Source organism: Perognathus longimembris, chromosome 24 (assembly GCF_023159225.1).
Source record: "Perognathus longimembris pacificus isolate PPM17 chromosome 24, ASM2315922v1, whole genome shotgun sequence".
Taxonomy (NCBI): Eukaryota; Metazoa; Chordata; class Mammalia; order Rodentia; family Heteromyidae; genus Perognathus; species Perognathus longimembris.
The window spans coordinates 5,054,620-5,066,673 of NC_063184.1; the positions used below are offsets into that span (position 1 = coordinate 5,054,620).

The window sequence follows — 12,054 nt, forward strand, 5'->3', positions numbered from 1 at the left end:
GCTACCAGCTCTGATTAACTTTTTTTTTTCAAATTTTTATTATAAAACTGATGTACAGAGAGGTTACAGTTTCTTACGTTAGGCATTGGATACATTTCTTGTACTGTTTGTTATCTTGTCCCTCATACGCCCTCTCTCCTCCCCCTTTCCCTTCCCCCCCCCCTCCCCGGAGGTGTTCAATTCACTTACACCAAACAGTTTTGCAAGTATTGCTTTTGTAGTTGTTTGACCAATAAGCTCATATCTTTTTTTTTGTCCAGTCCTGGCCTGAGCACTGTCCCTGGCTTCTTCCCGCTCAGGCTAGCACTCTGCCACCTGAGCCACAGCGCCCCTTCTGGCCATTTTCCATATATGTGGTGCTGGGGAATCGAACCAAGAGCTTCATGTGTAGGAGGCAAGCACTCTTGCCACTAGGCCATATTCCCAGCCCTCTGATTAACTTTTTAAGGGCTAACCACACATGACTGTAGGATCTGACACCATCTCTGCCATCCAAGGAGTGGCTTGCTGCCTCTGGATGCTCCATCACTTTTGTCCAAGGAGTGACTTTTTTATTCTGAGGTAAATGCACCTTTGTCATTTCTCTTGATATGTTGCTGGACTTGGACTCAGGGCCTGAGTGCTGTCCCTCAGCTCTCCAGTTCAAGGCTAGCACTCTGCCACTTTCAGCTCCACACAACTCTATTCCCAGCACTCAGCTGGTTGAACAGAGATGAAGACTCTCACAGGGAACTTTCTCTGCCCAGGCTGGCTCTGAACCACAGTTTTCAGATCAACATGTCTTACAAAAGGCCACTTTACTCCAATTAAACAACAAGATGGTCCACACAGAAGTAGTTTTTAAGCATGATCTTACCTGGAAATTATTAAATGCCAAAGTTACCTTTGATCAACTTGTAAGAATCATCTGTCTTTTACTATAGTCCTACCTGGAAACTGTTATAAAACCTGCAAGGCAAACTGGAAAAGCAATTTAAACAATCATTTTGGAAGCCTTAATTATTTATTATGTCCAATTTAAAACAAACATTTAGAAGAACTATTTTCAAATCTCATATCTAGAAATACATTCCTGATTTTTTTAAAAAGTCTAACATTAGCCTCTGTTCTAACAATTACACTTTAGCTTTAAATTGTATTTGAAGAACTCTGAAATCTAGAGGCACTGGTCACAGTCCATTGCCTCACGGTGGCCCGTTTTAAAAGGGCCTTTTTTTTTTCTGTAGTCTGAGTTACTTCCTAGAACACCTCTGAACTCAAATGACAGTTTTCTCTTAATGTAAGAATTACAAGTACCGAAATAACAAACACAAGTATCTACACTTAGCATCTGTGTCCCCTTTGTAAAGATACATCCAAATTGCAACATAGCCTAGAAATCAAATTACATTGTACAGATACATTTTTAACTCTCTTTTGAAAACTTTAAAAAAATTTAAAACCTCCCAAGGGGCAGTTTTAGATTCCAATACCATCATCACATCACCTATTTTACCATCAGATATTTTTGTCCACCTGTAAGGAAAAGATGTAAGACAAAGCCTCCATTTATCCATGCTATTCCTTACGGCTTGATGAATTGCCTCTGTGCCAGGTTACACTTTTTTGACCATGTGTGGACTCCCCCAAGGGCCTGTCCCACCACATAGACTGGCTAAGCTGCACCTTTACCAGATCACCCCTCACTCCTAAGGAGAGGCACACAGGCTCGTCCTAAGTTTTTCTGTCCTTTTTTACCCGCATCTTTAACTGAGAAACCCAAGCAATTTTTAACAGTGAAAAACAAACATTAATATCCAAATTTCTGATATTTTCTCCCAAATTTTAACAGTAGAGGAAAATAAATTTTACATTTCCAATGTCTTTGCTAAAAAAAATTACTTGATTACAGTCTTAATACGCTTATGCATTAAGATACCAGATTTTTTAAACTGCAAATTAAAGAATCCTTATATATCTTTTAACTGTGTGGTTTTTTTCACTATGTACTAATTCTTTAAAACATTTGGTAAGGCCCGAACTTGATGACCTTTCAGTTCAAACTTAAACTCACCCATTTTTACATTATACTGACAGTTTTAATCTTGAACATATTCTCACTCACACATGCACACACATACACAGGTAAAAGATCTTAAAGTGCGCAAAATAAATGTCGGCCATATATTTTCCAGTGGCAAGAGGTATTATGCCAATCTTACTCTTGCAATAACCATCCAAGATTTAAGACAAAACTTTTAACAAATGACTTTAAGATTCTCCAGCCTCATTTACCAGGGCTTGTTAATTTTAGCAAGAGATTTTAACACACAGAATACTTTTCTGCTGAAGATAGTTGGAAGGGCATTCCCTGAGCTAGGTAGGACTCAGCCCACCCAGTACTTGACTCTAGTCTCAGCCCAATTTTGACTAGAGCATTTGACCAAATCAAATGACCTTTAAATACCTTCAGTTGGAAAAAAAAATGGTTACGTGAAGCTGATCTCTTTTCCCCTTGGTCCTCCAGATTTTGGGGGACCTGAGGAGACTGTTTGGAACTCTATACCAGCAGAGGCCGCATGTCCCATGTCTTCCTTGGAAGCTGATCCTGAGGGGGTAGAAAGGGCCTTAACCAGGAAAGGGGATGGGGTTTCACCAAATCCTGCAAGACCAGGATGTAGAACAAAAGATGATTAGTTTTCTTTTTTTTAAACTTCTTTATTCAAGTCAAGTGCACGACTTTTCACGTCCTTAAAATAGTCCCTCAGAAGAGAAGGAGGAATTGTCTGAGTCTGCCCATCAGAAGAGAAAGAGGAGTTGTCTGAGTCTGTCCCATCTTATTGTGAGTTTCAGAAAAGTAAATACAAACAACCAAAAACAAACACCAAAGAGACACACAAAAAGACACAAAGCAGATTCCTCACGAACAGATTCATTCCACCCAGAGGAGGAAGAACAGAATGAGAATGTCGGTCTTATGCAACTGTTCAGGAGTGACCTGCTTTGTTCCTACCACCTATAAAGTCTGAGGAGGGAACTTTACTCAGATGTAGGCCTGGAACTTCTTCCAAGACCCCCACTTGACGACCCACCCGCGCATCTGCTTAAGTCTTATGCCAACCATACAGAATACAGAATACTGATTTGGGCACCACAACAGACAAGACAAACAAAACAAGACAAACAAACTCTCTGATCGGCGCCAAAACCCTGGATTGGGTGTCTTGGGGTCTTGGGGGATTCTGGATAGATACCCAAAAGTGGGGCTGCTGGGTAATAGGGGCACTCTATGTTTAGCCTTCTGAGGAATCTCCATACCGCTTGCCAGAGTGGCTGAACCAGTTTACATTCCCACCAACAATGAAGTAGGGTTCCCTTTTGGCCACATCCCATCCAACAGTTGTTATTGTTACTTTTCTTGATATAGGACATTCTTACTGGGGTGAGATGGAATCTCAATGTTGTTTTGATTTTCATTTCTTTTATGGCCAGTGATGTAGAGCACTTTTTCATATATATCTTTGACATTCTCTTTTCCTCATCAGAGAAGTCTCTTTTTAAGTCTTTAGCCCACTTGTTGAGAGGGCTATAGGTTCTTTGTGGTTTTGTTTTGTAGGAATGTAATTTTTTTTTTACTTCTGCATATTTTTTAGTTATGAGGCCTTTGACCATTGTATGGCCTGTAAAGATTTTTTCCCAATGTGTGGGGTTTCTGTTTATCTCTCCAGCTATGTCCTTTGCCCTGCAGAAGCTCTGCAGTTTGATGCATTCCCATTTGTCCATTCTTTCTTTGATTTGTCGCATTTCTGGGTCTTTGTTAAGAAAGTTCCATCCTGTGCCAAGGAGCCCAAGTGTTTCTCCTACTCTTTCCTTTAGCGTTTTCAGGGTATCTATTTTAATTTTGAAGTCTTTGATCCATTTGTAATTGATTTTGGTGCAGGGCGATATATAAGGATCTACTTGTAGTTTATTGCAGGTGTTGAACCAGTTTTGACAGCACCATTTGTTAAAGAGGCTATCTTCCTTCCATGCTATTATTTTAGCTCCTTTATCAAAGATTAAGTAGGCATAGTTCTGTGGGTCCATTTCTGGGTCCTCAATACTATTCCATTGGTCTTCAGGCCTGTTCTGGTTCCAATACCAAGCTGTTTTCATTACTATAGCTTTATAATGCAGCTTGAGGTTGGGTATTGTAATTCCTCCAGCACTGTTCTTGAGGCTTAGGATTGTTTTTGATATTCTGTGTCTTTATTGTTCCATATGAATTTCTGGATTGCTTCCTCTATTTCATTAACAAAGGTGTTGGGATATTAATGGGTATTGCATTGAATTTGTAGACGCATGGGAGGCTTTTTCATTTCCTTACTTTTGCATTAATTTTATTTTTCCTGTTTTTAAAGTTCACATCATAGAGGACTTTCACTTCTTTGGTGAAGGTTATTCCTATGTATTGTGTGTTTTTTGAGGCTATTGCAAAAGGAGTTGCTTTCCTGATTTATACCTCGGCGTTCAGGTCATTATCATATTGAAAGGCCATTGATTTTTGAGGGTTTATTTTATATCCTCCAACTTTGCCAAAGTTTTGGATCAGCTCTAGTAGCTTTGAAGTGCAGTCATTGGGGTTCTTTAGGTAAAGGATCATGTCACCTGCGAAGAGAGAAAGTTTAACTTCATCTTTTCCTATTTGGATCCCCTTTATATTTTCTTCTTGCATAATTGTTCTAGCTAGGAATTCTAATACTATGTTGAAGAGGAGGGGAGAGTATGGAATATCAATATTTTCTAGGAAATCATCCATTTCTTCCAATTTCTCTAATTTGTAGGCATATATGATTGCAAAATAGTCCCTTATTGTGTTCTGAATTTTGTTTTTTTCCATGGTGATGGTACCTGTTTCATCTCTGATCTTGTTTATGTGGTGTGCTGCCTTTACTTTTTTGTCAGATTTGCAAGGGGTCTGTCTATCTTGTTAATTTGTTCAAAGCAGCAACTCTGTTTTGTTGATTCTTTCAATGGTTTTTTTCTTCTCTAATTGATTTAATTCTTCTTTGATTTCAATTATTTGCTTCTGTCTATTGACTTTGGATTTGGCTTGTTGTTCTCTATCGAGGAGCTTAAGGTGCTTCCATAAGTTGTTGAATTGCTGTTTCTCCAGTTTGTTGGTATAGGCACGCAGAGATATAAATTTTCCTCTGTGTACTTCCTTTGCTGTGTCCCAAAGGAGCTGATACTTTGTGTACTCATCTTGGTTGAATTCCATAAATTTGAATTTCTGTTCTAATTTCTTTAATGACCCACTGATGATTAAGCAGTGTGTTGTTTAGTCTCCATCTATTGTAGGATTTTCTGCGGTGGCTGTTTGAGCTGAGCTCTAATTTTATTCCGTTGTGATCTGAGAGAAATCAGGGAATGGTTTTGATACTTCTGAATTTGTACAGATTTTCTTTGTGCCCTAAGATACGGTCTATTTTGGAGAGTGTTCCATGTGCTCCCGAAAAGAATGTGTATTCTGGTGTTGCTTGACGGAATATTCTGTAGATATTGGTTAAGTCTAGTTAGTCAATGCAGTTGTTTAATTCTGTGGTTTCTTTGTTCAGTTTTTTTCTGTGTTGATCTGTCCCTAGGTGATAGTGGAATGGCAAAGTCATCAACTATCGCTGTGTTTGGGTCTGTGTGTGTTTTTAGAGTCAGTAGTGCTTGTTTGATGAAGTTAGGTGCTCCTGTATTTGGTGTGTCGATGTTTAGGATGGTAATATCCTCCTGTAGGAGAGATCCCTTCATTAGGATGTAGCAAAGTTCTTTGTCTCTTCTTACCGTTTTTAATTTGAATTCAATTTTATCTGATGCTAAAATTGCAACTCCAGCCTGCTTATGGGCGCCGTTTGCTTGATAGATTTTATTCCAGCCTTACACTTTTAGAAGATTTTTACTTTTGCTGATTAGATGTGTCTCTTGGAGGCAGCAGAAAGACGGATCTTGATTTTTGATCCAACCTATGAGCATATGTCGTTTGACTGGAGAATTAAGTCCATTAATGTTGAGAGTTAGGATTGATTTATTATCGTTTGTTCCTTTCATGATAGCTATCTTATTAAAAGCTGTGTCTTCCCTTTTCTTGTTTTAATATTCTGGTATACTATTTAGGGTTCATTTCTCTGTCTGTATTGGGATCTTGATTATTTTCCCTGTATAGTACATCTTAGAGGATTTTCTGTAAAGCTGGTTTGGTGGAGATACATTGTTTCAAGTTTTCCTTACTGTGGAAGACGTTTATTTGATCTTTGGCTATTAATGAGAGATTAGTTAGGTACAGTATTCTTGGTTGGTAAGTATTTTTATTTAGGGTTTGGCATACCTCATTCCTGGCTCTTCTTGCTTTCATTGTCTATGCTGAGAAGTCTGGGATAATTCTGATTGGTTTTCCTTTATCTGTGATTATTTTCTTCTCCCTAACAGCTTTAAGGATTCTTTCCTTGGACTCTATTGATGCTGTTTTGATCACAGTGTGTCGGTGGGATGTCCTGTTCTGGCCTGGTTGGTTTGGGGTTCTAAATGCTTCTTGTATCTGTATAGGTCTATCCTTCTGGATATTTGAGAAATTCTTGGCTAATATTCTGTTAAATAGTTTTCCTATTCCATTAACTTCTTTCTCCACGTTTTCCTCAATACCTATTATCCTTAATTTGGGCTTCCGGATTGTGTCTTTGAGGTCCTGGAGTGATCTGTTTTGTCGATTGGATTGAGTTTGTATTGATTTTTTTATCTTTCTCCATAGATTCTAGGTAATCTTCAGCTCCTGAGATTCAATCAATCCTCTGCTTCAACTAGTCGGGACGGTAGGCTAGTGACTTGATTTTGAATCTCTTTCCCTTCTGACTGGTCTTTCCTGATGATTTCTGTGTCATCTCTTAGGTCCTGCATGGACACCTTTACTTCATTAAATTCATTAATTTGGTTTTGAGTGCTGTCTCTCAAATCTTTTAGTTGAGTAGCTATCTTTTCATTTGACTTTTGAATTTCATTTATCTTTTTATTTGTCTAGGCCATGAAATCATTTAGTACTTTATGGAAGGATTGCTGTATTGATTCAAACTTTCCATTTAACATGTTTATCAGTAGACTTTGTAGAGCATTTTGAGGGTTCTCTTCTATGTCTTTGATTGACTGCTCTGCTTCCTGCTTATTTTGAGTGGGAGATAAAACTCCATTGTTTGCCATCTTTCTTGTGTTTCTTCTGCCCATTTGGATTGGTCATGCCAATCTACAAGCACCTGTGAGCACCATTTAAAACCCAAAGAAGACCTTACCAAACACTGTTGTGTAAATCTTATAAGTTCACAATTATATACAGATACCTTGTATACCTGTGTGTAAAATTAGATTTCATGTTCCTAAAGAATACAATTTCAATATGACAACCAATCCTGAGCCCTGAATTTAGTACTTACTTATTTACTGTTACAAGCCTATAAGCAATTCTTGTTCTTATATTAAGTTCTTTTTGGACTGGCTTTCTCTATGAACCCCTTTGATTCACTCAAATTAAGCAGGGATAGCCTCTATCCAATAACCAGGAGTCAATGAAATCTGGAGGTCATGTCATTAAGTCAGGAGGGTAAGTTAGATGTAATAAATAGAATAGAGTAAAATGTATGGGGGGTGATGATTTTGGTTTAGTTTCAGTGACATGGAAATGTGGAGAAGAGTAGAATCAGTAGAAAGAAAAAGGTTTAAATGATAGACAATGGAGAGTTAGCAGAAAAGGGTGGAGGTGTTATTCATAAGAAAGTAATTTTTAAAGAAAGAGAATGTAAAGAGAGAAATAAAGAAAAAATACTGGAAGACAGATGCACAAAACAGGGAAAAATTATTTAACGTAAAAAAGGAAAAAACCCAGGAAAACAAACAACAAGAAAAAAAAACTTGATAAAACAAACAGGTAAAAATCAAAAACAAAAAACCAACGACGTTTCAGATATGAAGAAGGAAAAAAAAGCTTAAAAAATGTTTGAATGGAAAAAAACATGGAATCTTCCTTGTTTGGGTGGGTGTTCTACAGTCTCTGGTTTCCTTGCAATGGTCTGCAGTCGATTTTGCTCCTTGGCTGGTTTGACTTCCTTTCAGTTAGCAGGTGGTGGACCTGTTCTGACCCACCCCCCCTCCCCCGTTAGTGAAATCCTGGGTCTCTGTGGTTCACACCACTTGCAGGTAAGACTTGGGCATCCTCTGTAGATGGGTGACGTGAACAGTCTCGGAACTGTGGCTCCTCTCGTCTGCTCTTGGGCGGCTGCCTCTACCGCCTGGCTTTGAAAAGGCTGTGGAATCAGCAGGACGGGGCGCCTCTGGCCTAGATTACATGGCTGAGAGTTGCTTGCCTGGGGGAGGTTCCTCCCTCCTGAGTGGGATGGCCTCCTGCAAAGAGCTGGCTATGGAATTCAGCTCTGTTTTGGGTAGAGAACATCAACCCTGAGAGATTTGTCCAGATTCATGCTAGGTTGGTGCAGACATTGAGAGACATGGTGAAAACCTAGAAAGTCCAGATCTGTACCAAATTCCATCATTGACTGAACAAGTACCAATTCTTTAACCAAGGCCCATTGGTTCCTGGGTGCTCATAGACGAGGGTCTTCCTAGCCTTTCTTATCTATTTTTGTAGACAGGTTCCTATCTCCCGGAATCATTTCTCAGATTCAGAAATTAAAAAGGGCACAAAGCATTCTCCAGGTGACACAGACCCAAAGTTCAGTAGGGGTGGGTGAGACAGGAAGTATTTCTTGAGTTCCTCAGTTGAGTTGTAGCTCTGGAACCTAGGTGTTTCTGAGAGATTTGGGGTACATATATCCTGTGCATACACTGCAAGAATCTGGAGTGAATTCTGGAAAGAAATGGAACCTGATACAGTTTTTACAAATGATTGGTTTAAACCCCACAAGTCATAGGGCTCCCACCTCCCTATCTACAGTGTACTGTATCATCAGTCAAAAATAAACACAGAGGAAACCCGTGAGTAGAATGGTATTTCTCAGCACCACTGAATTTGAGTATTGGTTAGCTATTCTATTGGTTATAGAATACTAGCTGCTCAGCAATCTTATCTGAGGATCACATTTCATAGCCAGCATAGGCAGGAATCTCCTTGAGAATCTCACCCTTAGTGATCCTCCCAAATAGCCAGAGTAGAGCTGTGGCTCAAGTGTAGAGTGCTGGAAAGGAGCACAAAATCTCAGACTGCACCTAGCTGCCAGATCTGCCACAAACAAATCAACCTGTGACCACAGTGAAACAGACATAGATCAAATTCTGGGGAAAAGGTATGCAAGAAACTTTAACATCAAATACCAAATGACACCCCATAAAATCACTAGAATTCTTTCTACTTTGTATGATACTTTGGGATGAGAGTTCTAAGTAGTTAAAGCTGTAGCGGGTGAGATTTGATCAAACGTGTCTCCAAAATTCAGTCCACAGCTCATTTGCACTCTCATAAGAAATATTCACTTCATACCCACAGAGGAACACCAAAAAAAGTCTACAGCAAAATAGAAAAGAAATACACACTCCAGGTTCCAGTGTCACATGCCTGTAATACTATTCAGGAGACTGAGTTGTGATGTCACATTTAGAAGCTAGCCAGGCAGGGATGTATGTGAGCTAATTATGTCCAAGAAACTCCTCAGAAAACATTCTAGGATTCCTAGCTCCTCAAGAACTCTGAGATCAAAGATGCACTGTTCAAGTCTAAATGGGGCCAAAAATCTAATAGCATTTGTAGGATTCAGAAATTAGTTTTGTGACTCAAGTGGTAAAGCACTAGCCTTGACAAAACACAGCTTGGGCAGAGAGGCCAGGCAGCCCTGAGTTCAATTCCAAGTTCAGTGTAATAATTTAAAAAATGGAGGAAGAGAGAAAGGGAGAACAGCAATCAGGATGGAAGGAAAGAAGGAAGGAAGGAAGGAAGGAAGGAAGGAAGGAAGGAAGGAAGGAAGGAAGGAAGGAAGGAAGGAAGGAGAGATGCAAAAAATGCAGAAGGAATGAGTTATAAAGGAAAGAATGAAAAGGAAGAAAGGCAGAAAGAAAAAACAGAAGCAGAATGTCCAGTAGTCTCTGTGGATGCTGTAGTCCTGGGCTGGGTGTTCTCCTTGGTTCCTTAGCAGGCCCAGGGCAATGAAGCCTCTCTGGGAACGTGTGGACGAATTAAATAGAAGGGTGGGTATTTTGGGGGTGGGGGGGCCTTCAGTTTGATTTACATTTCAAACAGCAGTTGGGCTGTGTGGGTCATGCCTTTAATTCTATCGTTTTGTATTGGAAGCACAGTTTGAATTAACCCAGGGAGTGACACCCTGTCTAGATGTACTGAGTGTGGCTCACAAATCCCATTAAATGATGCTCCGTGATTGGATGATATCCAATGGTGAGGGTGGAGGCTTGTGATATAAAGATGCCCAGGATCAGAGAACAGTAGCAGAGTCCGGGAGCCTACAGTCAATGCCTGGCTTTACTGGGATTCAGAGATCCCTGCATGGCAGCTCCCATCTCATCTACTAAGAAGCACCAAGACCCCACTCTCCCTCCAGCGACTTGCCATGAAGAGTATACTGAGCAACCGGCCCATTACCATCTTCCAGTGCTTCTCTTCCCTTCATTCTTTATGCAGGTCTATGCTAGGGGCCATAGAGAGGTGCTGAAGGACATAGTGAAGGCCTGGCCCTTCCCCTCCCTCCCCATGGGGGACCGGGAAAAATCACCAGACCTGGAAACTTTCAAGGCTATCCTGGATGGGCTCTATCTGCTACTTGCCAAGAAGGTGTGGTCCAGTCGATGTAAATTGCAAGTGCTTGATCTCCGGAATGAGCACCCAGAGATCTGGATGTGGGGATACCCCTCCATAGCCCAAATCTCTTATCCAGCGTTCCTCACTGACAATTTAACAGTGAATTGCATGACTGAAGAACAGACCTTGATCATTGCCATGGCCCTGACTATCAAAAATGGCACCCAGAACGATCTCCAAGCCTTCCTGCTCCAATCGGTGAGGGAGAGGAAAGGACTCGTCCAACTGTGCTCAAGGAAGCTGCAGATTCTGTCAGGTTCCTTCTCTATGATCCATAGCATTCTGTTTGTGGTGTGCCTGAACTCCATCCAGGAATTGGTACTTAATAGTTTCTGGCATCGTGTAACCATGAAAAACTTTGCTCCTTATCTGCATATGATGAAGAATCTTCACACTGTCAACTTCTCCAAGATGAGTTTCAACTTCTATACATCCACCTCCAGGAATTGTCCCTATCCCTTCCAATTGGGGGCACATCTGGGGCAGCTGCAGCATCTCCAGGAGCTCCATGTCCACGATGTCTTCTTCCTTTATAAACAACTGCGAGCCATTTGTGGGAGTCTGAGGCCTTTGAAGGCCTTGTCTCTGAGTTCCTGTCCCTTGAAGCAAGCAGACATGAGGATTCTGTCCCAGTGTCTCTGCACCAGGCAGTTTAATCACCTGTGGCTGAGGAGTTTGTGCATGGACCGCGTCAGTCATGAGCTCCTGAGTGCCCTACTGGAGCATGTAGCTGGCACCCTGTGTGCCCTGGCCCTAGAGGACTGTGACATCACTGATTCCCAGCTCTCCAACATCATGCCTGCCCTCAGCCAGTGCTCTCAACACAGATTTTTCAGTTTCCCTGGAAACTTCATCTCCATGGCCTCCCTGCAGAACCTCCTGAGCCACATGGTCAGTCTCAGCCATTTGAGACAAGGCCTTTATCCTGGCCCTCTGGAGAGCTACCGCCATACAGGGAACATCCAACCTGAAAGATTTGCCCGGGTTCGGGCTGGATTGGCACAGAGATTGTGAGACATAAGGCCAAGCCAGAAGGCCCAGATTTGTACCAATTTCTGTCATTGCCAGAACAAATGCAAATTCTACAGCCTGGGCCCGGATGATTGCTGGAAGGTCACAGAGGAGGGACTTCCTGTCCTTTCTGATCTGCCTGTGTAGTCAGGCACTTCTATCCTGAAATCCTCTCTCTGCATTAGAAATGAGAGCTGTGACACAAGAGCATTCTCTAGGGGGCACAAATCCCA

At 41.0% G+C, this 12,054-nt stretch overlaps 1 protein-coding gene across 1 annotated transcript; it reads left to right on the forward strand.

Moving 5' to 3' along the window:
• The first annotated feature begins 10,498 nt into the window (after positions 1–10,498).
• LOC125341329 (PRAME family member 12-like) lies at positions 10,499–11,824 on the forward strand. The gene has a single exon (XM_048333357.1). It carries the CDS (start codon positions 10,499–10,501, stop codon positions 11,822–11,824), a length of 1,326 nt encoding a protein of 441 aa, XP_048189314.1.
• Positions 11,825–12,054: the final 230 nt, after the last annotated feature.